A 27,552-nucleotide genomic window follows, 5' to 3' on the forward strand; every position below is an offset into this window, starting at 1 on the left:
AAACTACATACATTCGAACTACAACATATTTAAAATTCTCCTGTGGCCTTCTGTACTCTGAAACTAATGCAAGATTCTTCTTCATTCTACTTCTCATAAATTGTTTCAGAACTCCATCCAAGGCAGTAATTAGAGGGTTTTTTTCCAGTACTTCACAGAAAAAGAGTTTAACTGGAATCCAGATTCTTCACAGGTGACATTTCTGCCTTGAAAAAAATAGCTCCAGTATAGTATTCAGTGTGTTGATGTCCATGTTGGTCACAGGATATTAGACAGACAAGGTGGGTGGGTAAGGTAATATCTGAAGAAGTGCTCTGTGTAACCTCAAAAGCTTGTCACTCTCACCAACAGAAGTTGGCCCAATAAAAAATATTACCTCATCCACCTTCCTTGTGTCTCTAGCTCCAGTATAGTACATATCCAAGGTAATACCAACATTAACCTATGGTGGGCAGTCCTGGGATTTCTTTGTCTCAATACTAAATTAACGTTACCATGAAATAGAGGTTATCAAACTAAATGTTACAAACCATTTATTCATTGAATAGGGTCATTCTGCTCGTTGATAGTTGCTCACAAACTGATCACAATTTATGAATGTGTTATTTATAACTCTTTGACAAAATTGTTTTTACAAATGTATTTGAGTCTATGGGTTTTTCCAAATCGTTCACAACGTTTACAGGAAATGTATTTGGCCAGATTCTCTTCACCTGAACTGGCTTCTTTACACTGGTTGGACAGTGCAGAGAAGTGGAATCTGGACAGAATTATCCCAGAGAGGGGAGTTCTCAGCTGGCATAAAGCCAGGGTACCGAGCTCCTATGCCAAATGTTCCTCCCTCAACCTGCAATAAAGGGCATGTCAGAGATGGGGGGTAGGTTTTCAGGGACAGAAAGAGGCTGCAATGCAGCTGTGCTCTGTCAGTTCTCAGCTTTCATACAATGCCTTGGGGAACCTTACTGGACCAACATAAATAGAGAAATCTTTAACCTCCTTTACATTACAGTTTAAAAGAACAAAGATCAGGAAGATCTTGGCAGCAAACTTGAAGGAAGGGAAAATGCAGCCAGCACTTACAAATCCACTAAAAAAAATTGCCTTTTATATGCTTTTGTAGATGATTAGTCTTTGCTTCAGATTAATTTCTGGAGGTAGCAAAATTCTGGAGGCCAGGGCCTGCTATCATGAAAGCCCTGCCCCTAGTTCACTCAAGTCTCACTCTCTAGAGATTAATATTAGTGCACCAACAGTAAACAGTGAGGAAATCTTAAAAAGCAATTGGAAAGACATGCTGCATCGTTGTCCTCATTATCTCCTGTAGTTATCACACACAGTATTCCCAGGAGTTTTACAGATCACTATTCTGAGATTACAACATAGCGGCTTTACTTTCCCCCCTCCTGCCCCCAGTACCCTCTTCTTTCTGATGGTGTCCTAAGGAACACAGGATTCCAAGGAATCCTTCTTTAGGGTATGTTCTCTACTCTATGTTCATTGATCCTAATGAAAGAATATGAACCTCTCATCTCTTGTAATTTATCTAACATGCACATCTATCAGACTCACATTTGTATTTGTGAGGTTCTGTGATTGCAACATATGCTCCTGTAGTTGAAAATTTGGTCCATTTATATGAGTTTATTGATAGTGATGGATTAGTAGTGAATGAATTGAGCATATAGCCAGACTGATAATGACCCAGTCAAAGATTATGCTTTAAAAAGAAAGATGCATGTTTTTATTTCTACCTTCCTCTGCTCTGTCATTTACAGGTTCCAGATCATTGAGGTCCAATCTGATGAGTTCCATCTACATTTTGTCATAGTTAGGAGCCAAGTGATCCCTTGTCTTTTGTCTAACTTTCCCCTACATCTCACATAGTCATGGGCTTTTATCATCCATAATAAACACACACAAAAAGTCTTTTGTGCTTTGCCATCCAAAAGGAAACATGCTGTGTCTGAACACTACAAGATTATGTTCCTTTTTGGAGACTAACAAATTTATTATGTTCCTTTTTGGGGAAGTTCTGTAGCCTGTGTTATACAGGAAGTCAGACTAGATCGGGGTAGGCAACCTATGCCACAGGGGCCGAGGGCGGCACACGAACTGATTTTCAGTGGCACTCACGCTGCCCGGGTCCTTGCCACTGGTCCGGAGGGCTCTGCATTTTAAATTTAATTTTAAATGAAGTTTCTTAAACATTTTAAAAATCTTTACTTTACATACAATAGTTTAGTTCTATATTATAGACTTGTAGAAAGAGCCCTTCTAAAAATGTTAAAATGCATTACTGGCATGCTAAACCTTAAATTAGAGTGAATAAATAAAGACTCGGCATACCACTTCTGAAAGGTTGCCGACCCCTGGACTAGATGATCACAATGGACTCTTCTGCCCTTGGAATCTATGAATTTATGAATTCCTTTGTTTTAGTTGGTCATATATTCACTTAGTGCCTTTGGGTTGTCGTGATATTTTGAAAGTTCTTAACTGATTTCCCAAGTACCCCACAGCAATAACATCTGAGCAGCCCCAAATACAGTACCATCCCTGATGCATCTTTCAAGAAAAAAGTGATTATACTCAGAGAACCCTACTGTACCAAGGTTAATACTATCTGATAGGAGGGACTTCATGCAGCAACAGAATGGCACTTTCAATATGTTACAGGCTGATCATTTAAACCAGTTTTTCCCACACCCATGTCCTAATGAAACTAGCATAACACCTTATAAATGGGCATAGTCATGTCTGCTTGTTGGTGGCAGGCACTAAAGTGGATGCAACTAGTTAACCAAGTCCTCCACCCAGTGGCTGGACTTACTGTGTGCAACCTGAATATACTACAGCTAAGCCTCAAACCAGGACTTTGTGGGTATCAGCAACATTTCTAACAAAGGACCCTGAACTAGGAGTTGTGCTAAGTTTGTCTCAGGTCGTTTATTACCTTACAGACACCATGCCATTCTTATTCTGAGGCCGGGAGGTACTGCATGCAGCAAAAATATCAGCTATTTCAATAAATGTGTTTGATTCCACGCCAGAAAACAGTGGAATGGGCTTCCCCTGGTTTTGTATGGGCTTCCCCTGGTTTTGGGTATATGCCAGACTTGAACTGAAGCCCCTTAAAGATTTTTTTAAGTTTCCTTAGCAAAAAATGCATAGTTCTGAACTTTTATATGTAAGGATTGTAACAGGGTGGCTTGCCCCTTTAAGGGCTCTAGGCCAGGGGCCAGCCAAGCCGAGTTATTTAGTAGGGACACCTGCAAAGGAATCAGTGGACTCCCCTATAAAGAGCAACAGAAGGTTGCCGAGAAGAGTGGGAGAATTGCTTTATTTCCCAGTTCACCAATGCCTTCAACTATGTGACTGTGGAGACTGACTGCTCATGCCCAGACCCCTCAGTCACAAACCAAAGACCTCAGTGAAACTGGGAAATAATCTCTGTAGCTTCCTCCTGTGTTTTATAGGAGAATGAGCTGATCCTTGCTCAGGTGTGCCTACTTATTCCTGGTCTACATAGGAATTTATGTCAGGATCCATACCCCTGAGAGAGGTAGGTATACCGACCTAACCCCCAGACAGTGATAGGTCAACAGAAGACTTCTTTACTCTCAGGGAGGTGAATCCCCCCAGTCGGCATAGGCAGTGTCTTCACTGAAGTGCTACAATGACACAACTGTACCACTGTCGCGTTTTAAGTGTAGACAAGCCCTTAGTAATTAGGGTTGGTTGGCTCCAGGCCTTTAACCCTTAGAGGGGCAAGCCACCCTGTTAAAAGAATTAATGTTCACAGAAGTAGAAAGAGGAACTACAGTTAAGTCTTTTTTGGCTCTCTGCAAAAATGGCCCTGTAGAATAATGTTTTTCGAGAAAGTTCATATTTATACTGAACAAATACATAGGAGCCCAGGTCTCCAAGTGACTCAAAAACTCATGCAAGTAGTTCCCATTAAAGTACGTAACCCCTCTCAGAAAAGGAGGCTTCAGGGACATTAATCAATCATACTAGATAGCCCCTGCATCTTATTTACATATGCATCTTCACTGAGGTTGTCAACCTTCAGAATGCTGTCAAAGAAGATGTATTTTGTATGTACAAATGGAGAGTACAAATTCCTTTAAGAAGTAAACAATCAAAACCTTTTTATTTAAAGGCCTCTGTAAGCAAATGAATTTCTAAGCAGGTTTATTTTGCAGTATGTTGCCTATAAAATAAACCAGCTCAAGAAAATTACTATATTCAGAAAGTTAATTTATCTGCAAAGTAGGCTAGAAGGGAATTCAACCCTGGGAGAGGGATCAATTTGTGTTAACACTGACACACTAGACCAAATAAACAATTTTATAGGCTCTACAGGAAGTTTTTGAAACCACAACTCACCATAACCAGAGAACTGCAAGATGTGGGGCCAGGTCCCCAATGGAGTTAAGATGATAACACACCAGCTGAAGATCTGGCCCTCAACAGTCTAACACAAGGAAAATAGGAGGTTAATCAAGCTTTTGACAAGGAAATACTGGGCTCCTTTTAGAAGAAGGAGAGAAATGACAAACAAATTCAGTTTTGGGTAAGATTTTCATAGAGCAAGACCCAAGTTTTGCGTGGTTTCTTGTGCCTACTTTTGTGAAGCTGTGTGAGCATATAAAATATTTGTATATGCAAAATGGGTACATGAATGCCTAAATATCTATTTGCATCTGGAGAGCCCTATTTTGCATGCACAACTGTGGAAAACACAGATGAAAATGTACAAATATGTATTCAAATCTCAGGGATAAGGTAATGAATACATTCCCCTTAAATTTTACTTTGTATTAAAGGTAGACATAATTTAGTGATGTGTTCGTAGCATAGGATTATTTTTGCAGCATTTAACAATATTCAGTAAAATAAGCAGAAGACATTGTTTTAGCATACATTTGATTCTATGCCTTACAAAGAATGATGATGGATAAGCACTCCATCCAAAAAAACAAAATTAGAGCTGGCTGAGAAATAGAATTTTCCCCCCATGAAAAATTTCAACTGTGTGGAATACTTTTTCATACCAAATCAGGACAAAGCCAAAAATCTCAAAATGTTTTGTGGAACTGAAATTCCACATTATTTTGGTTTGGAATCACCAAAACGTTCCCATAGCAGGAAAGTTTTGGTGGCGTTTCCAAAATAAAATATGCTTCCCAGGATCCACAGCAGCCCATTCAGTGGGTTACTTTGTTTCAAAGGCTCCCAGTCTCCTCTCTCCATGACCTACTGAGCTGGCCAACCCCAAGGCTCCCCACCCAGCAAGCTGTGGAGGTGGCTCATCTTCTATGTATGTCATTCAGGGAGTTGTGAAGCCCAGAGAGCCTGGTAGCCAGGCAGCTAACTTGCCTAGCTCACCGGCAGCCAGCCGGGTAGCTGGGAACTTTTCACCCCTTTCGGAAGGAATGCTGCAGCTGCTCTGAATCCAACTGTCACATATTGGACACTGGTACTTTTTTAAACTGATGTGAAAATAGAAGTTACCTTGTAGAGACACACTAGAATGGCAGCCTCCATTTCCTGCACTAAAAACAGGTTATTTTAGCATGTTTGCAATTCATTAGTATCTTCCCTGGAAAGGTTTCAGAGTGGTAGCCGTGTTAGTTTGTATCAGCAGAAAGAACGAGGAGTACTTATGGCACCTTAGAGACTAACACATTTATATGAGCATAAGCTTTCGTGGGCTAAAGCCCATTTCATCGGATTCATGTAGTGGAAAATACAGTAGGAAGATATATGTATGTACAGAGAACATGAGGGCAACCCCCATTTTTTCATATTGTGTGTGTGTGTGTGTGTGTATATATATATCACACACACACACACACAATGAACATGAAAAAATGGGGGTTGCCCTCATGTTCTCTGTACATACATATATCTTCCTACTGTATTTTCCACTACATGAATCCGATGAAATGGGCTTTAGCCCACAAAAGCTTATGCTCAGATAAATGTGTTAGTCTCTAAGGTGCCATTAAGTACTTGTTCTTTTCCCTGGAAAGGTAATTCATGCAACACACTAGAAACCTACTGACTCTTCTCACCTCCATCTGTCCAGCTGCATCTAGGATTTTTCTTTTTTTTTTTTGGCAGAGAACCACTGAATGTTTCCTTATCAAAAGCTAAGAAGTGTGTCAGTTTGTTTGTTTTTAATTTTAAGAGGTCTTCAGAAATAAATTGCTGCAAAACAGGCAAATGTGATCAACAGACAAGATGGGTGAGGTAATATACTTTATTGGACCAACTTCAGTTAGTAAGAGAGGCAAGCTTTCAAACTCCTCCTCAGGTCTGTATTTCTTTCACCAACAAAAGTTGGTAAAGTAAAAGATATTACCTCACCCAGTGACCTTATCTCTCATAGCTACAACACTGAATGCAAATATGATTGATTTACATTCTCTCCACTAGTCAGGCTCTGTTTTTCTCCCCCCTATGATTTTAAGGAATTATCCATTTACCAACACAAATATTGAGAGGAAATGAAATCACTACTATTCTAATTTTTCTCCATCATATTTAAGTGCTACACTTCAACTTAGCTATTTTAAAGACCAGAAATTCATAATTTAACTAACTGTAATTTTCAGCGAGTCCCACTAGAAGATGCTCCTCTATTGGAAGACAACTAATTCTGTTCTCCCAACTTAATATAACCCTTATGTCTTTATGTAACATGATGTATAATTTATATCTAATAACCACACTGATCACAGACTTTGTTAAACCATAGGCATAAACACTAAATTTGCAAATGTTCAGTATTAGGAACTCCACTGCAGTACCATGTGTGGTGTGAGCAGTTAGACACCAGATGCCAGTGACAGATCCTTAGCTGATGTAAGTACACTGAAGTCAGTGGAGCGATGGCAATTTCTACCAGTTGAGGATCTGCCCCCTATTGCTTTAGGAGAGGGCTAGAGCATGATCTCCCTTTATTAAGTTCCCCCTACACCACATGCTGGTCTTTACTGGAGGACCAAGAACTCTACAAGTTCAACCCAGCTCCACATTTCCTTTTCTGTATAGTTTTAAAGCTGTTTTTACTTAATATAAAGAATTCAAAATAAAACCGAAATCATTTAAAACGATTTACATTAAAATCTTCTTAAAGCTCTTGAGCCAAAACTTTTTGTCCTGGCCTCACCTCTACTAATCCTTTCGCTTTGTGATAAATATTGAAGTTTTGAAGTTTTATTTCACCAGCTTTTTTTTTTATCTTGGACTTTTGGCTTTCCCTTTTCCTCCTGCCCCTTGACCGTCTCAGTACTCTCTTTGTCTCTGTACTGCCCTTTTCCTGCTCTTTGGCGTTATTATGTTTGTATTTCTTTGAGTTGCTTTTTACATTTGCTAGCTCTGGGTTCCCCATAGTGTCTGGTTCACAGTCTTCTTGATCAAATGGAGAATCCTCTTCCACTTCATAAGGTTTGTCACCTGCAAGTCTACATCTGTATAGCTCTCACTATATCCATGGTGGAATTTGCCATATCCTTCACACCTATCTTCATAAATGATCTGGAGGATGGTGTGGATTGCACTCTCAGCAAATTTGCGGATGATACTAAACTGGGAGGAGTGGTAGATACGCTGGAGGGGAGGGATAGGATACAGAAGGACCTAGACAAATTGGAGGATTGGGCCAAAAGAAATCTGATGAGGTTCAATAAGGATAAGTGCAGGGTCCTGCACTTAGGACGGAAGAACCCAATGCACAGCTACAGACTAGGGACCGAATGGCTAGGCAGCAGTTCTGCAGAAAAGGACCTAGGGGTGACAGTGGACGAGAAGCTGGATATGAGTCAGCAGTGTGCCCTTGTTGCCAAGAAGGCCAATGGCATTTTGGGATGTATAAGTAGGGGCATAGCGAGCAGATCGAGGGACGTGATCGTTCCCCTCTATTCGACATTGGTGAGGCCTCATCTGGAGTACTGTGTCCAGTTTTGGGCCCCACACTTCAAGAAGGATGTGGATAAATTGGAGAGAGTCCAGCGAAGGGCAACAAAAATGATTAGGGGTCTAGAACACATGAGTTATGAGGAGAGGCTGAGGGAGCTGGGATTGTTTAGCCTGCAGAAGAGAAGAATGAGGGGGGATTTGATAGCTGCTTTCAACTACCTGAAAGGGGGTTCCAAAGAGGATGGCTCTAGACTGTTCTCAATGGTAGCAGATGACAGAACGAGGAGTAATGGTCTCAAGTTGCAGTGGGGGAGGTTTAGATTGGATATTAGGAAAAACTTTTTCACTAAGAGGGTGGTGAAACACTGGAATGCGTTACCTAGGGAGGTGGTAGAATCTCCTTCCTTAGAGGTTTTTAAGGTCAGGCTTGACAAAGCCCTGGCTGGGATGATTTAACTGGGAATTGGTCCTGCTTCGAGCAGGGGGTTGGACTAGATGACCTTCTGGGGTCCCTTCCAACCCTTATATTCTATGATTCTATGATTCTATGAATGAGGTCATCCCTCTGTCTGTGGAATAGGAGTTCATCTTGCCTGCCTTCTGCACCAGTCTAAGTTCTCAGGCAAATTAGGCATCTTTCAAGTCATAGTAGCACCAATATTTTGTGTGGAGCCTAATTTGAATCCAGTCAGTGAACTAACTTGTTTTCATCTGCAATAAGCTCCAGGCTTGATCTAGTTTCTGTGGCATCAGTCTCTACATTTGTGGGCTTATCTGTTAAATTTGCTGATAAATCCAGCACAGGTTTATGATTACAATCATCACTGAACTGCTCCTCAGGGGAAGGATGTGGCAGCAGAGGAGTCAGAACTTCATTCTGATCAGTATCACACTCCGACATCTGCAACTCTATAATCACGTCTGTCAGACACTTCTCTTTCTCTGGCTCTTTTTCACTCTCTCATTAGTGCCATGAAGCTCTGTTACCAGGTCTGCTGTAGAAATTCTCTCTTTCTGGGATATTTTTCCACCATTCTCAGCACAGCTGCAATGAGTTCGAGAGCTCTGTAGCCTTCCCTGCTGTGATCTCCTCTTTCCTTTCTTTCGGGTTTTCCTCTGTTAAATTCTTCTCTCACAAAGTCTTCATGAAAACTATTTGTGTAGGTCAAAGATTTTGCCATATCCTTCACACCCCCAACTGTTACTTTTACTCTCCGTAGTTCCCACATGCTATGCAAGCATCTCCCCGTGTTCTTCCTTTTTCTTTGCATCTACCATTTATTTTTTGTTAATGTGGAACAGCTCAGGCTTCTTAGTGAAATAAATAAGCATTTTCTTTACTTTTTCATACTAATTCTATTGATTTTCGGTGAGGCCTGATATTTGCAGAATATCATCTTCCTTCCCTCCCTCCCCCCCCACCCGCCCATGATGAATATGGGGAAATTGGTATTCCTCACTCTTTACAAGTCCTGATTCCACCTGAAAATTGTTCATCATGGTATAGCCATTTTAGCCAGGGTGATTCAACGACAAAATTAAAGCACGGGTGGAGTAGCAGGGTGGAGAATCAGAGGAGCTGTTGGCTCCATTATCCTTGTACTTCTCCAGGCTCTTTATTTTGCTTTTGTCCCGTTGAGGGCATTTGCGCTGTCACTCTCTCTATGACCCTGTGGAGATGGCCCCTCTCTTTCTTCTTATAGGGCTCCTTGCTATAGCTCCAATGCAGTTCAGGTTTTTTGTATTCTGACTGCCATTTTCCTTGTCTCCACTCTCATATTCTCTGGACTGGAGCTTTTCCTACCCTATCATCCCTTCTTAAAACCTTATCTACTCATTCCTTTTTCTTTCTCTTTTCAGCCCCAAGCCTGCTTTGGACCTGCTGCAGTGTTTGGGGCCGAGGGACGCAAACTCTCCCCAAGAGTTCACACAAACACAATCTCTCTCTCCTGTGTACAGTGAGCAGGGAAGCTACAATGTGTGTAGAGGCACATGAAAATCCAAGTGCTGAAGTACAGAATGACCTCCTGCCTGGTATGAAAGTCCCTCACTTTATGAGGTTCAATAACTCCCATTCATCTCTGGTAAGGGAGAATCAAGAACTCTGCAAGTTCAATTCCACACCATGAGTTATGCAGGGCAGATGAGATCCTCCTCAGCTGGAGTAAGTCAAAGCCGCTCCAGAATTTGATCCTGCATATTTTACTATTGTAATAAGTTACAATATATGTGTCTATATTAATCCATATTTAAGTGGCTAAATCCATGGGAGAAGCATGCATTTAATATTATCTAAGATTCTGTACTTGAGACTTCTTTGAGATTAGTGTAAGAACCTAATGAGCACAGAACAGAATACACAAATTGAAGCATGTGTTTAAGTGCTATTTCTGAATAGGGATGTTTTCCTAGACTGGAGCCTAAGACAGATGAAATAGATACTTTAAGTAAAGATGCATAGTTAAGAATACTCAAATAGTTTGGTAAGTTAAAGACACATATTCAGGTACTTTAGTCCCAAAATGTGGCCTATTTTAAAAAATTATATATAATTAAATCTAATATACAAAGAACTTATTTCAGAATTCACAAATGGTCCTTAACATTCTATCTCAAACACCGAGGAACATTAATATTTACTAGTGTCAAATTTGCTTTCTGTTCCTCAAAAAAGTTCAATAAGTTACACAGTCAAGAGCGTCAACATTGCAAATCATGACCCATATTCTCTTCTCACTTCTATGCAACCACACTGACTTGAAGAGATGTGTGAGGCAGCAGGCTGGGAAAGTGTTTTTTTCTGATCACTTGTCCACAGGCAGCTAGAATTTCTTGTCAAATAACCAAGCGGATTGTCCCAAATTTCAGGCTTTGATCTTAGTGCCTCAAGTAAATTAAAATGAAATGTTGTTGCTGGTGTGATTGTCGGGAGATGTTTCTCTGCATTCTGCTTTTTCTGTCTAAGACGATTGTGCCAAGATTTGTCACTTTTATTCTCTATTAAGTGTGTATGACTTTCCCCTGGCTTTATAGGGTTAATTTTCTCTTTCTTGTAATATAAATAAAAATGTGTTTTTATTTATATTAAAAGCACATTAAATCAGTGCTCCAGGATATGCACTTGGTTACCAAGTGAGCTGCAACCTACAAAGCTTTAAAATGGCTGCCGATTTGAGAGATCATGCTATACCATTGTAGCTGTGATCAGTAGAAGCGCCCTACCTGAATCCCACTCAATTCAAAAGAGAGGAAGCCCTCAGTGGAGACGCCTGCAGCTTTTCAACTAACAGCCACTTTGCTCTGAAACACTTCTTGTCTTTTCAGCCCATGGCAAAGCATATCTATTTTCTAAGTCTGCTGGGGAGGGAAGGAGTTAGTGGGTGTTGAAGCTTGTGAGAGCATAAGGATGCTTGTGGGAACCTTTTATTGGAGATTTATTTTTGTTGGGAATGGGGGAGGGACGTAAAAAAGATTGGTGTTAGCAGTTAGCTTTATTGTTTGTCTTCATAACCTTTGTTAGAGATTTTTGTCAATATTTTTATAAATCAAAATAATCAACTAAAAATCTGTGCCTCACAAACTAGCTATGTGCTTCAATACAAATCAGTTCAACTCTTAATCTGAACCTTTAGAAGACATACATTTCTGATCACTCTGTTTGACTGGAATTCAAGGTTGTACGTGTATGGAAGCGAAGGCAGAAGGTATGTGTATTGCGAGTGATACCTGGGGGTGGAATAATGGGAAAGGTGAAATTGTGGTTGTAGGTTGCAGTAGTCAGGTGAGGGGTAAGCTAGGTATTTCCTGGATTTTGTTCAGTTTATGAACTTCAGTGACCTTATTTGGTTTTCAAATAAGTTTGTCTGATGGATGTAAATAAAGTTGTCAGCTTTTTTTCTTTTAAATCTGCTTTCAAGCATTTGACAATGAGCCATAAAAATAGCAAAATGACATTGCATTGCACTTCTACAATTTTCATCTGACAGGTTTCAGAGTAGCAGCCGTGTTAGTCTGTATTCTCAAAAAGAAAAGGAGTACTTGTGGCACCTTAGAGACTAACAAATTTATTTGAGCATAAGCTTTCGTGAGCTACAGCTCACTTCATTCGAATGCATCAGATGAAGTGAGCTGTAGCTCACGAAAGCTTATGGTCCAATAAATTTGTTAGTCTCTAAGGTGCCACAAGTACTAACTTTCATCTGAGGATTTCAAGCATTTTACAAATGGCAAATCTGATTTTTTGCTTGCATAGGTCTAAATGACTCCGCAAGGTGAAATTCTGTTCTAGGTAGGTCATTATACCACCCCCATCAACTGTGGTATCCAAGCACCTAGGCAGTGGAGCACTGGTTAAACCTCTCAACCCTCCTGTAAGGGACACATACAGGAATTCACTCTACTTAACACTAGAATGCAGCCATCTCTGGAGCAGAACACAGCAGAATGTAATAGGACACAACAGTACTACACAGCACCTTAGGAAACCACATGAAGAAGAAAGGTATAGTCAGGTGAAGCTACAGTGGGAATTTAAGTTAACACAATGTCAGTGTGTTTACAAAAAGAGCCATGGGTTCATCATCTGTTACCATGGATTACAAGTAGATGGTGCAATATTTATTGAAACACTCAGGCTCTGCTTTGCCACTGCCCTCGGGCCCCTTTGGGCCAGTGATGCTGACACAAAGGGTCTGCAAATCAGCTGTCCTGCCCCACCCCTTACACTTCCCCCACTGTATTCCCCGCTTCCCCTTCTCTTCCCAGCAGCAGGGACCAACTCCAGACACTCCACATGCCATCAGCACCATCAGAAGCAGCAGGGAAGCCTGAGTGGGCCACCAACTACTTCTGAGCTATATAAATACAAGATACTTAACAAAAAAAAGTCAGATGTTTGCAGACAATTGGTCTTGCTACTGGAAAGCCTTGACTTCAATGGGAGTTTTGTCTGAATTAGTATTAATATATAAATATTATATATTATATTTATATTTCCAGTCATCCGGGACTTCCCCCGTTCGCCACGAGTTTTCAAAGATAATGGCCAATGGCTCTGCAATCACAGCCGCCAATTCCTTTAGCACTCTCGGATGCAACGCATCCGGCCCCATGGACTTGTGCACGTCCAGCTTTTCTAAATAGTCCCTAACCACCTCTTTCTCCACAGAGGGCTGGCCACCTACTCACCATGCTGTGTTGCCCAGCGCAGCAGTCTGGGAGCTGACCTTGTTCGTGAAGACAGAGGCAAAGAAAGCCTCAAAGAAAGAAATTGAGTACATTAGCTTTTTCCACATCCTCTGTCACTAGGTTGCCTCCCTCATTCAGTAAGGGGCCCACACTTTCCTTGACTTTCTTCTTGTTGCCAACATATCTGAAGAAACCCTTCTTGTTACTCTTAACATCTCTTGCTAGCTGCAGGTCCAGGTGTGATTTGGCCCTCCTGATTTCATTCCTACATGCCCGAGCAATATTTTTATACTCTTCCCTGGTCATTTGTCCAATCTTCCACTTCTTGTAAGCTTCTTTTTTGTGTTTAAGATCCGCAAGGATTTCACCGTTAAGCCAGGTTGGTCGCCTGCCATATTTACTATTCTTTCGATTCATCGGGATGGTTTGTCCCTATAACCTCAATAGGGATTCCTTGAAATACAGCCAGCTCTCCTGGACTCCTTTCCCCCTCATGTTATTCCCTCCAGGGGATCCTGCCCATCAGTTCCCCGAGGAAGTCGATGTCTGCTTTCCTGAAGTCCAGGGTCCGTATTCTGCTGATTACCTTTCTTCCCTGTGTCAGGATCCTGAACTCGACCAACTCATGGTCACTGCCTCCCAGATTCCCATCCACTTTTGCTTCCCCTACTAATTCTTCCTGGTTTGTGAGCAGCAAGTCAAGAAAAGCTCCCCCCCTAGTTGGCTCCTCTAGCACTTGCACCAGGAAATTGTCCCCTACATTTTCAAAAAAACTTCCTGGATTGTCTATGCACCTCTGTAGTGCTCTCCCAGCAGATATCAGGATGATTAAAGTCGCCCATGAGAATCGGGGCATGCGATCTAGTGGCTTCTGCGAGTTGCCGGAAGAAAGCCTCATCCACCTCATCCCCCTGGTCTGGTGGTCTATAGCAGACTCCCACCACTACATCACTCTTGTTGCTCACACTTCTAAACTTAATCCAGAGACACTCAGGTTTTTCTGCAGTTTCATACCGGAGCTCTGAGCAGTCATACTGCTCCCTTACATACCGTGCTACTCCCCCACCTTTTCTGCCCTGCCTGTCCTTCCTGAACAGTTTATAACCATCCATGACAGTACTCCAGTCATGTGAGTTATCCCACCAAGTCTCTGTTATTCTAATCACGTCATAATTCCTTGACATCACCAGGACCTCCATATATCCTACTATATATCCAAATTTGACACCAGTTCAACAAAGACTGTTGCTGTAGATTATAAATGTGGTGCAGTTTGAAGCATGCTAGACTGCTACACACAGTGGAAGAGATGGGAGCAGTTTAGACATTTTCCTGAATTCATGGAGAGATAATGGGGTGTAGTCTCCTCTTGATGTGTTCTTATTAAAGTGTGTGAAATAATGTTAACAAGTGGATATCTTGACTGTAAAGGACATCTGTGAAATGCTTTATTACATGGTAACATGCAGTGCAGCCTTTGAAGAGGAAGCTCCGCAAGGGTTTTCCCATTTTGTTCTGATGACTTAAAAGTAAAGCATGCCATAATCTGCATAAGGAGTAAAATAAATGACAAATTTTCTCCTGTTCAGTCAAGCCAGTCCCTTATTTCATTCGATGAACATCTCCAAAGAAAACAGTCTTTATCTATGTCAAGGTTCCTTCCCCATTCTGAACTCTAGGGTACAGATGTGGGGACCTGCATGAAAACCTCCTAAGCTTCCTTCTACCAGCTTAGGTTAAAACAAACTATTTTACCTTTTGCTCTTGACTTATCGCTGCCACCACCAAACGTCAGATCACCAAATGTCTAACCGGTATTATTATTATTAGGAAAGAGTCCGTTTGGATACATCTTTCCCCCCCAAAATCCTCCCAAAGTTATCCCCCTCCTTTCTGGGGAAGGTTTGGTAAAAATCCTCATCAATTTGCATAGGTGACCACAGACCAAAACCCTTGGATCTTAAGAACAGTGAAAAAGCATTCAGTTTCTTAGAAGAAGAATTTTAATTGAAGAAAAAAAAAAGTAAAAGAATCACCTCTGTAAAATCAGGATGGTAAATACCTTACAGGGTAATCAGATTCAAAACATAGAGAATCCCTGTAGGCAAAACCTTAAGTTACAAAAAGACACAAAAACAGGAATATCCATTCCCTCCAGCACAGCCTATTTTCTCAGCCCTTAAAGAAATCAGAATCTAACGCATCTCTAGCTAGATTACTTACTAAATTCTAAGACTCCATTACTGTTCCGTCCCCAGCAAAAGCATCACACAGACAGAGAGAGAGAGAGTCTTTTTTTTCCTCCCTCCCCCCAGCTTTTGAAAGTATCTTGTCTCCTCATTGGTCATTGTGGTAAGGTGCTAGCAAGGTTATCCTAGCTTCTTATCTCTTTACAGGTGAAAGGGTTTGTCCTCTGGCCAGGAGGGATTTTAAAGGTGTTTACCCTTCCCTTTATATTTATGACAATCTAGCATTGTTCTTCTTGTCCTTAGTGTATTTGGTAAGAGTAAATTGAATTTTAAGTGTGCCTTTTGGCTGTTAACGCCATTATAGTCGTCTTGGCTTATGCCTATGTATCTTGGTGAACTATAGATTTTTCCATGGGTTTAATTTTGCATTTGAAATGGAAAGTTCATAAATGAATAAGGAAGAACTAGGAAAGGAATGTTTAAAAATATGTATCTGTCTCTCAAAATGGAACAAAGAATGACCGTTACTCGAGGTTGGGGAGAAGATGGTGCCTGCTGTGCGCTCACTCTAGGGATTTCCTTAAGCTTGCTGATTTGTCATCTGCCTGGATAAAAAAGCAGAAACAACTTACAAACTGATTTGATTAAATGGAATTCTCTATCTAAAAATCGTGTTAAAAGCCCCAGACACTGCCAATAAAAATAATAATCCTGAATCAGATCTTGTACACATATATTCAAATTACTTTGGGCCTTTGTCGGAAAAACAGTACATTTAAACAATTAATTTATTTAATTAATATTTATTATATAAATATAAATGAGATATACATTTATAGTGAAAATCATAAGTTTATCATCAAAGATTAAGATTCAAGAAATACTGAGTAAGGATAACTGAATCAGAAATGGTGATGTAGAAAACAAAAAGGTATAACATGCATTTCATAAACTAAACTTAACTTTAACACGCTAAAATCCTTGTCTAAAGTAGTTTTATCTCACCCCAAACCCTATTTGCAGAATTTTCAACCAACCCTAGTTGAGATCCTGTTCTCATAAATGCAATCACACTGCCTGATTAGTTCCTGAAGTGCCAGATAACAAAATGCTTTACTTGTCCCCTTGTTACAGTCCAGTAAACCTTTGAAGTGCACCCCCAGATAAAACTCTTTTCCCCCGTTACTTGTTTTTCCTGTTGACGTCCCATGTCTCTCTTTTTTTATTAGCATTCAGTTCAAACCAGTGATGGGAGGCCCACTGTGAAAAAATATACAATGCTTAACGTACATCTCAATTTGCTAGATGGACAAGCACTCCTGGTCTGAAACCTCTCTGTGCTGGTGGCTCATACCTCGATACAGACTCTCAGGATATATTTTCAGTCTATATATGTAACTTCTTAAATATCATCCACACATATATCTCACAATTATGAAGATCAGTATGACATACACTTGTATTAGATACCTTACAGGACATTCTTTATGGATAAATACTATGAAAGCAGTGTTTCAGTGTAGTGAGTTGTGAGGCCTGTTAGGAATTGCTGACACAGAGTACTGAACCCTTTGCCAGCCGGCACCAATGGATCTCTGTGTCACGAGAATGTAATCTTTGTTGTACATTCTCTAGGGCATTCTGCATCATTGTTTCAGAGGGTTTTTATTGCAAAGTTTTAAGCATTATAAAGAATACAAAGCTTAAAAAAAGAGAAAGAACTACACAGTGATAACATTAGTGAGAAGTCATTTAATGTATTACAGAACTTACCAAACAAACGCTGATGGAACAGGAATTTCCCAGCTATCAATCCTGTGAGAACGGCAAGTAGCCATAGAAGCACCTTCAGAAATCTCCAGCCTCCTCCTCCAGGGTATTTATTTGTTACAAACGAAAAGCAGTTGCCAACAACAATAACATTAGCTTCTGTTTGACTGTGAGATACTGGATCCTCAGCAAATATTAAGAAGTTACAGAAGATCACCAGGTAAGCCACAACTAGGCGAGACCAGGGGTGCTGGAAGTAGTAGCGGAAGCCTTTATCCATTCTCAAATACTTCAGTACAGTTGTTTGCCTGTGTATAAAAGATATCAGTACATTGTTATACACACCAATCAGCATGGAATTCGGAAGCTGCCTAGACATTTCAAAAGTCAAACCACTTTACATTTTCAGTGATTTACTTTTGATATTCTAGACTAACCCAGTGATAAACAGTTCCAATCAAAAGCTGTGTTAGAACCCAGGCAAAAAAAAATTAAGACTTCCTGTTAGTTTCAGCAAAGGCATGCTATACATTTTAGCACACCATTTTTATTTTTAAAATGTCTACATTCTTTTTAAAGTATAACTACATGAATATAGGTCAGCACAAAACATGTTATATGGCACTTGAAATTCATAGTGCCAGTCTCATGCATTCAAAAAGATATAGCAAAGCCTCCAAACCTTTCATCCCTCCTTCTACCTCTTCTTTGACATACATACATAGATGCTGGAACTATGGGTGCTGGCAGTGTTGCCACGCCCCCTGGCTTCAAATGGTTTCCATTATATACAGGGTTTACAGTTTGGTTAAATGGGTCTCAGCACCCCCCACTATACAAATTGTTCCAACACCTTTGCACACATACACATAGATCCCAGGCCTACTACTAAATCTACTCTATCACCTTTTTCAAAAGAACCTGGACTGAGTCTGCATGAAAGCCACATAGTCCATTCTTTTATCACCTACGAGATTTATAAATGTCCCATTGACAGCACCAGAGATTACTACACATGGAGGGCTTGACCCAAAGCTCATTGAGATCAATGGAAGTCTTTCTATTTACTTCAATTGGTTTGGGATAAAGGCCATAATGAAATGCAACCTTACAAGCAGGGCACTCCCATTTCCTGCACTTCAAAACAACTTTGCATGAATACAAGAACGATTCTAATTTTGAAATGTTTACTTATAAGAGCACAGATTTATATTTTTTTCCCCAATGTGGTCTGTTTCAGTGCTTTTCCATCTACATATTTGTCTCTATATAAACTTTTCAGAGTGTAGGTTCATTGTATATTCATGCAGACACCAAGCCAGGAGTGCAATAGAATACTACAATTGTTCAAAACAACCAGACCAGGGTGGGCAGGCTGGGTGGAAGGGGGAGTAATCCAACAGTTCTTTTTACAGGATGAGCATTTAAAAATATAGTCTACATGACTGAACAAAAAACAGTTTTTTGCCAGTGTCATACAACCTGGAAAAAAAATAAGATGCTTCTTGAAAATGTTTACAGCATAATACTTGTTTCAATGACAAAGGTCTCTCTGATAAGTATAGCTCTTTATGTAGGCACTTTTAAAAAAAAATTCAGTATCTGATTTTTCTTATTGTCAGATTCCTATATTACATTCAGTAAATATTAAAAACAACAGATTCCATTTACTAGTCAGGGCAACAATGTCAAACTTCATATAAAACAAAAATTTTATTAGAGAAAGCACAAAATATATTAGTATGTTTAAAAGTTGCTTAGCTAGTACAAGGAAGTATGTCATCCTTGGAAGAACTTTATGAATTGAAGAAAGTGACCTGAAGTGGGAAGTTATTACTCAAACAAGCTAAGGACTTTAGCAAGGTCACAGACATTAAGAAACCAAAGATACCTTTAAGACTACAAAGTCAGTACATTCCTGTCTTCTTTTTGTGCTACTGTTAGCATGAAGAAAAGTCGTAATTATTCTATTCAATTAGACATCTTAAATTTAAGAGGTGGGTGGGCAAAGACAAGACAATTGTGTGTCCACCCAATATTTTAGCCACCAGGTTAACCTAGAGTTACCAGATAGCGAGCAAAAGCATAGTCGACTGGACATTATTTGGTCACAACAGGAACCAATGCTTTAACTAGTTGCATTAGGTTAGAAAATAAACAGAAGAGTGCTCTTTGCATCTAGCAAAGGTTCCGAAATTTGGGGATAATTTTTAAAAACACGTTTGGACTGCAGCATGCTCATTTAACCTATTTTATTCCTGGGCAATACAAGAATTTGGCTTTTTTTTTAAAAAAAAAATCTTTTTAGAATTAATAAGTGGAGCTCGTTAAAACCGACTGTCTCCAACTAAAACAGACTGCGGTTTGTTTATTAGGGAAAGCAGAACCTGACACCGTGATACACACACCCACCCACGCGCGCGCACACCCCCGCTTCCGTGCCTGCTTGGGAAGAATCCTGCCCACATCATACGGGCAGAAGAGGGGCTGTAATCTCCCGCGCCGGGGGGGTCACACGACTAGCTGCAGCAGCCCCCTTCCCGCGCCAAGTCCTGCCCATCGGCAGGAGAAATCCCGCTGCAGTGTGGCCACAGCCGCTGCGGGGCCAGGGTGAAGCTCCCTCTCGCCCACGGGTGGCGGGGGAGCTAGCCTGTTATACGCAGGGACAAATGCAATGTACTCACCGAGCTCGGAAGCCACCTTTTGCTCTAGCGGGAAACGCCTACGTGAGCCAGGCTTTGGCTCCGCCAGGGCGCTGCTGTCACGGTGCTATAAATACCAGCCGCTGGCTGGCCCGCGTCCTCCTGCTGCGCCGACCTCACAGGGCCTCCCTCCTTGCCAACAGCCTGCGCAGCGCTCGCCCCTGGGGCAGGCGCCCGGCGCGGGGACCCGCTCGCTGCCTGCCCAGCCGGCTTGGCAGCTGGGCTCCTCTCGCGCGCCCACCGCCCGGGTCAGCAGCCGGGCAGCTCCCGAGAGGGGGCCGAGTGAAGGACGAGAGCCGACCGCACAAGCAGGGGTGCGTGGCGGGAATCTCATTTCCGCCGCTCGGGGAGAGACGCGGGATATTTCCCGCCCGTGGCCTGAAGGAATGCGGCGGCCAGAGCCGTCTGTGCGTGGGGCAGAAAACACGCGTGGACGCTTCCGAGTTTTATCGGGCGTGGTCCGGTATCTAAGCGCCACCTGTGCAATTGTACGGCTCCATTCTGAGCCTCCTGCGGGGACTGCTTGGGCAGCGTTTCTCTTTGTTACACAATGCGAGACCCTCTCTTCCGCCAGGAAGATGTTGGACCGGGGAGCCGGTGGCTCAGATGCAATTATGGGAGGGCAGGCAATGGCTCATCAGGCCCCATGGAGATGGGTTCCCAACACCCAGCTCTGGCCGCTGAACTCCAACGTTGCACAGGATACCCTTGTATGAAATCTTACACATGGGTGGATTATTAACCCTTTTAGGGGCACATTCTGTGGCACCCCTAGAAAGCCCAAGGGCAGTTTAAAATGTGGGAATAACAACAGTGGAGACGCCTCTCTCAAGAGGACTCAGCAAGCCCTAAGGTTGCAAAGAGGACCTCTACGGCAGTCCCATGGGAGGGAGATTGTCAGCAAGACAGGGACACGGTCAGCATGGCCATGAATCAAAATCATGCATTTAGTGGGAAGCAGTGGTGCACATCCATTACTGCTGTATTATTGGCTGAAACCTAGCTGCACAGCAGTGTGGCTGGGTGAGGTTGCCCGACTCTTTATTGCAGATATCTTCCCCAGGATTTGATCCTTAGAGCTGGCACCCACAGATAAGCTTCTGGAATGCTATCAGTAAATTTGCATTGTAACATAGTAATGCATAAAGCAAGACCAGTTCTAGGGTCCCATTATTTGGGGGGGGGGTGAAAGTGGGTATTTTGGGGACCCAAGATGTCACTATTTAAAAAAAAAAAAAAACCATCTTCCTGGAGTCCAGGAGCTAGTTAGTTAGATCCCTGGAAAATACCGGATTTTAAGACTTTAAGAGAGTAAAATTTGGCCACTGTGTCAGTATTTTGCTGTGATTTATAATTTTGGCATCTCTAAAAATAATTTGGGGGCTCTTTAAGATAGTTTTGGGGGGTAAATGTCTCCCATTGGTAGTGCTGGGCCCAGAGCTGGTCTTACCATGAGGCGAACTGTGGCAGCCGCCTCAGGTGCCAGACTGTGGGAGGGCGCCACTAGGACCCAGAGTGTAGAAAATGGTGTCTGCTGCTGGTGCATATGTATTCTCTCTGCTCTAGATGCACAGAGATGGTGGAGTACTGTGCTGGAGGAAGGAGAGCACAAGAGACATAACAGGCAGGCAGGAGAAAAGGTGAGAGGGAATAGCAGAAAGCAGCAGGAGCTGCAGAGAGAGAGAGAGAGAGAGAGAGGAGGAGGAGCCTCTTAGGAGGAAGAGCCTGGACTGATTAACACCAGCTTCTCAGGGAGCTTCCTGTTTCCTGCTGCTTTCCTGAACCCACTTGAGGAGATCAGGCAGTCAACTGAAGTAGTAGGAGCCAGTTAAGCCCTTAAGACGCTGATATCTTCCCTCACTCAGGCCCTGCTACCAGCCTGTTTATTTGTCCCCTTCAACTGAGTGTTGAGAGCCACTATAGCTGGCACAGAACAGCAGTCATGAGTGAAAGAAGAAAATGCGCCTCTGGAGCAGCATTCAGAAAAAGAAAGAAAGCAAAGGAAGCTTTTCTATCTAAGCAGGAAGGAGCTCTCCTGAGATACATAAACACAAATGTTCATGGTGAGCCTTCTGGCCCCAGTGAGGATGTGAGTGGTGAGGAGATGCCTGATCTTCCAGTTAGTGAGAGTACAGGTGACCTGGCAGCTACTGCAGCATCCATATCTCCATCTCAAATGGATGTAACCATGCATATTCCTGAAGAAAAATATAGATCAGAGAAGAGTGTGGTGGAGGCGCAAGAAACAGCTGCTGCTGAGTTTAGTTCCTTAAGTCTAGGTGATCCAGGACTGTGGACCCACTTGAGCAGTAGCCTGAGGGACTTCCTTGTACTGCATGGGCCACAGCAAGTGAAAAACTTCATGTTTCCCAAAGACAATGAAAATAGAAGTTTCCATCCAACACATTACTGGCGTGAAATCCCCAATGGTGACAAAATGGAGAGGCCATGGCTTATGTACTCAAAAACCCAAAATGCTGCATACTGTTTTTGTTGCAAACTCTTCCAGTCTAATGTTCCAGTCCCATTGGGTTCGACAGGAACAAAGGACTGGAAAAATCTGGCTAGAAATCTGGCATGCCATGAGAAGGCAGCAAATCACCAGAGAGCATTCCATAGGTGGAAAGAGCTTGAGATGAGACTAAGGTTAAAGGCCACCATAGATGATCAGCATGCAGAGAAAATTGCATCAGAGTCTCTTTACTGGCAAAATGTTCTGAAAAGGCTCATTGCCATTGTGAGAATGCTTGCTACCCAAAACCTAGCACTGCGTGGCACTTCAGATCAACTGTATGTACCAAACAATGGAAACTTCCTTAAAATTGTGGAGCTGATGGCTGAGTTTGATGCTGTACTCCAGGAGCATCTAAGAAGAGTCACCACCCAAGAAATGTACATACACCACTACCTCGGAAGAACGATTCAAAATGAGATCATACAGTTATTGGCAACAAAAGTCAAACAGAAGATTGTGGCAGATCTGAAGTCAGCAAGATATTACTCTGTTATTCTGGACTGCACACCTGACATCAGCCATACGGAACAAATTACTTTAATGGTGCATTTTGTAACAACAACAGAACCTAGTGAAAATGTCCCTGCAATGGTGACTGTCGGAGAGCATTCTCTAGAATTTATTGACATTGATGATACTACAGGAGCTGGTATGATAAATGTGCTTCTTAAAAAGCTGGAAGATACGGGAATTGCAATAGCTGACATGAGAGGTCAGGGCTAATGGTGCCAACATGAGATGTAAGAACAGAGGAGTGCAGACACAGATCCGACCCTCGAGCTTTTTTTGTCCCATGCAGTTCTCATTCATTGAACTTAGTGGTCAGTGATGCAGCATCAGCTTCTAGTGAGACTGCTGAATTTTCTAATGTAATTCAAAGCATCTATGTATTTTTCTCTGCATCAACTCATCGATGGCAATTTTTGAAGCAACATCTGGGAACATCCTCTCTGACACTGAAACCACTGAGTGCCACACGATGGGAAAGTCTAGTGGAGGCGATAAAGCCTATCAAACACCAGATTGGGAAGATAGATGATGCCATAGTTTCCATTATGGAGGATAATGCTATGACAGGAACTGTTCATGGGAGAACAGTGGCAGAGGGAAATGGAATCACCAGAAACATACATAACTTCAAATTTCTTTGTGGCTTAGTGTTGTGGCATGATATACTGTTTGAAATAAATGTTGTAAGCAAGAGACTCCAAGGTGTTGACCTTGATATATCTGGAGCAATGGAACAACTGGACAAAGCAAAGTCATACCTACTGTCTTACCAGTCAGATGAAGGATTTCAAAACGTTCTGAAGAGCGCACAGAAGTTGGCAGAGGAACTTCGCACTGAAGCTATTTTCCCACCCATTCAAGAATACAAGAGTCACCGAAGAAGAAGACATTTTGATTACGAGGCACAGGATAATCCCATAAGAGACCCCAAACAACAATTCAAAGTTGAATTCTTTAACCAGGTGCTAGATTGTGCAATACAGTCAGTTGAAGAACATTTCATGCAGCTCAAGGAACACAGCAGTGTATTTGGGATGTTGTATGATATTCCAAAACTCCTCACTATACCTGAAGAAGACCTACACCAGCAATGCAGGGCACTAGTGACAGGGTTGACACATGATGACATGCGCGATATTGATGCGAGTGATTTAGGTGATGAACTAAAAGCCCTTTCAAGATACATTTCAGCAGGATCAACTCCAAAGGCTGTTATGGAATATATGTGCACAAATAAGATGACCACCCTCTTTCCAAATGCTTTTGTTGCTCTGCGCATACTTCTAACACTTCCTGTAACTGTTGCCAGTGAAGAACACAACTTCTCCAAACTGAAGTTAATAAAAACATATCTACGCTCCACAATGACACAGGAGAGGCTGGTCGCCCTTGCAACCATCTCAGTAGATCATGAGCTGGCCCAGACTGTGGACCTTCAGGAAGCAGTTCAAATCTTTGCAACCAAGAAGGCATGGAAAGCACCACTTTGATTATTCAAACAGATAAAAATGCCAGTGTTTACTATGAAGACAAGAAAAGTTACATTTGCTGTTCAGGCGTTTGAAAGTTAAGTGTTACTTAAAATTTTTGAACAAGGCATTTTAAGTTGTTAGTTCTCCTTTATTGGGGTAGGTAGCAGAGCAGTACCATGAGAGGAGTAGAACAGGAAGAAGGCAGAATTGAGACCTTTCAAAGTTTTGGCTCAAGCGAGGGAGCATGGGGGCGTCATTTGAGCTCCCCGCCTCAGGTGCCAAAATGTTGTAGGCTGGCCCTACAACATTTTTTCCATTTTTTCCATTCCCTTTGTTTAAAAAACAACCTGAACCATTTTTGCTTATATTTTCATAACTCTGAACAAATGGGACAAATTTCAGCTCAAAAGGGTAATTTGACATGTTTATAAATTATCTTTTAGAATATAAATACTTATGCAGCCTGAAGTGTAGGTCTACAGTTTTCTTCAAAGTAACCCAGATTTGGTGGTGCTGAGAAACACAGCCCTGAAGCAAATAATTTCAGTAGTCAGAAATACTCTGGTTCATTGAAAAATGAGGTTGTCTATGGTACAAAAATATAAAATACAAAATTCCATTACAAAACTGTAAACAGCTAACTAAGTTGCCCTTTTTGGCCACCAGTCAAAATCAGTTAGTCGAAGCTATAAAGCAGGTTGAATCAAGATGATGAGTCATCTTGACAGCCAGTAAGGCTAATTTTAAAATGGTTTCTCTCACAAGTATTACCAGCACATGAACCTGACTAAAATAGGAGTAGTAGTGTGGGAATAATCTTTTCACATTCAGTTGCCAGCAGTTTGAGGCCATTTATTTTATTGCAGTATCAACCACTACAAAACCAATTTTTCACCTAAGTCGGGAAAAACAGATTTCCTGTGCATTGGTCTGTAATTTTCCCTCTGAAAGCTCTTGTGAAAGAAGCTGCTGTCTCATTCAAATATAAATCAATTCAGAACACTGCATCTTTGCAAGTGGACAGGTTTAAAAACACACACACACACACAAAATGTATAGTAGTGGTAAGGCTGCAGATCAGTAGTTATAGGATTTATATATCACTCGTACTGTTTTAAAACAATGCATAAAGGAAAGTGCATACCAAACACAAACTTATGTACTTCCTATGGTTTCCCCTATTAAGGATGAAGCCTGCTCACCTCTAGAAGGACCAATATGCAGCAGGACCATTGTAGTTCTACTAGACAGTGTGAGAGGCCAGGAATCTGAGAGGTTGTTCTGAAGGAGGAAAAGAATTCCATAGCTCCCCGTGGGATGGAGCCAAGTGCCATGGCAGCCTACTCAGTGGGAGCACATGGGGTTTTATATAGGCCGGGTGTCTGACTAGTTGGTCTACAAACTGTGCATATATGCTGTCCACAAACAACATGAAGATACAAGTGTGTTTGCTAGCAGCTACTACTTATAACCTATGGACTCCAAGGAGTGGCTGCACAAGTGATTGGAAAAAGCAATAATCAATTTACTTAGGATTTGTTCTACAAATATGAATTTTATTCAGTCCCTCAAAAAGTGCATCCCTAGGTCAAAAAATTCATATGTATGGCTTCAGTAGACAGGCCTCATTTATATCCTGAAACTACATTCAAGGACATCAAAGTTATCACCAACTTGATAACAGGAGGGACACGAAAGCAGTTATACATTTTTATATAGAATATAAAACAAATGGAACAAAGGGAAAGTTAATAGCTTCTAATTTATATTTATTGCTGTGAATTGTAGACAGTTGATAAAGGAAGCAAAAGGTCACAAGGCGAACTCTATGGCCAGCAGAATTAAGGACAATATGAAGGAGGGTTTTTTGTAATTACACAGGAACAAAGGAATCTTATTAGTCCATTACATGAGGGAAATAGTGTCATGTTCTGGGGTGCAGTCCAGGCCAGTAGGGGGTTGTGTCCCTACCTGCCTTATAACCCTAAGTGCCTCAAAATGCTCTGTTGCTGTGGTTCTCTTGTCTGGACACTTCCAGCTAGCAGAAAAGCATGCAATGAATGTCGTTAAGCAGATCTGATTCCAGCAGCCTGCTTGTTACATCCTTGCCACACTGACCTCGTCCAGCCTCGTACATCTGGCAAGATGACCCTGACAGCTCACAGTCCTGAATTTTCCCAAAATCATGTGCTCTGCAAGGTCCAGCCCTCTCCTGGAGCATTCAGAGAGAAATTAAGGGTCTTTTGGTCCTTTAAAGATACAGTACTCAGCAGTTTGCCACATTAACTGAAGTTAATATTTGTTTTAAATCAAACACAGCAATGTGTTTGATTTAGATTAAAAGTAAAACAAATTTATTAACAAAAGGAGATAGGATTTTAAGTGAGTTCAAGTATAAAAGATAGAGTTAGAAATGGTTACAAGCAAAGAAAAGCAAATAACACGTTCTAGAGGCTAAGACTTAACAAAACAAGCTACAGCCTTTGTTCAAAGTAGTTTCCTTAGTAATCTACCTCCAGCAAGACGGCTGACCAACCCCTCTGGTCAGGATTTCCCACAAAAGTCTAAAGTGCTTGGTTCCTTTTTCTTCTTAGGTAAAACATAACTTAGGTTTCTCTGCCCCTCTTTTTATAGCCCAGTGAACCTTTAAATGGATTCTTCTGAAGGTTATCTCCCTGCAAAGAAAGTCCATTCGAATTGTGAGGAAGGCAACATGGAGTCTCCTGGTGAAGGAAGTTTCAGCATGAAACCAGCATGCTGGCTTCTTCCCCCACTGGTGTTTGCTAACATGCAAATTGATCTATTTCTTGCAATCTGATCCCTCTGTTGCCTTGATGGTTCTGTTTACATTCTATTGCATTCCCAATGCCTCTTAATGTACTATGGAAATACCTTCCAGGTGGCTGATCCTCATTCCTTTGTCTAGCGTGGGGTAACTTTAGCCCTGCCTGGCAGACACACTTTGCTAACAATTTCCAATATGTTGTAATTTTGAATTTGTCCTCCATACATACAGCACACATTAATATTCATGATCAGTATTATATTAGCTTTCTATGGAGATCTTACATGACACCTTTCAGATACAGGTTATGACATTAGTGGGAAATATGCGTGAAATAGTGAATGGATTTGCAGAAATGGGTTTCCCTGTGGAGGGGCAATAGATGGCACACACATTCCAATTTTGGCACTAGACCACCCTGCAATGGAATACATCAAGAGGAAGGGGTACTTCTCCATGGTGTTGCAGGCGCTTGTGGATCAGTGTGGGCGTT

At 41.6% G+C, this 27,552-nt stretch overlaps 1 protein-coding gene across 3 annotated transcripts in view; it reads right to left on the reverse strand.

The window, feature by feature from the left end:
- TMEM117 (transmembrane protein 117) overlaps positions 1 to 20,201 on the reverse strand; it is a 320,755-nt gene extending 300,554 nt beyond the window's left edge. The window contains exons 1-2 of one of the 3 annotated variants that reach the window (XM_048835994.2): positions 19,760 to 20,198; positions 17,079 to 17,383 (exon numbers count right to left, since the gene is read on the reverse strand). In XM_048835994.2, the coding sequence (XP_048691951.1) occupies positions 17,079 to 17,355 (277 nt within the window). In that variant the 5' untranslated portion in view covers positions 17,356 to 17,383; positions 19,760 to 20,198. Of the gene's footprint in view, positions 1 to 4,389; positions 4,478 to 17,078; positions 17,384 to 19,759 lie in introns of those variants that run through there. The other 2 variants (XM_075124394.1, XM_075124395.1) reach the window with 2 other exon arrangements.
- Positions 20,202 to 27,552: the final 7,351 nt, after the last annotated feature.

This window comes from Caretta caretta, chromosome 1 (assembly GCF_965140235.1).
Source record: "Caretta caretta isolate rCarCar2 chromosome 1, rCarCar1.hap1, whole genome shotgun sequence".
Taxonomy (NCBI): Eukaryota; Metazoa; Chordata; order Testudines; family Cheloniidae; genus Caretta; species Caretta caretta.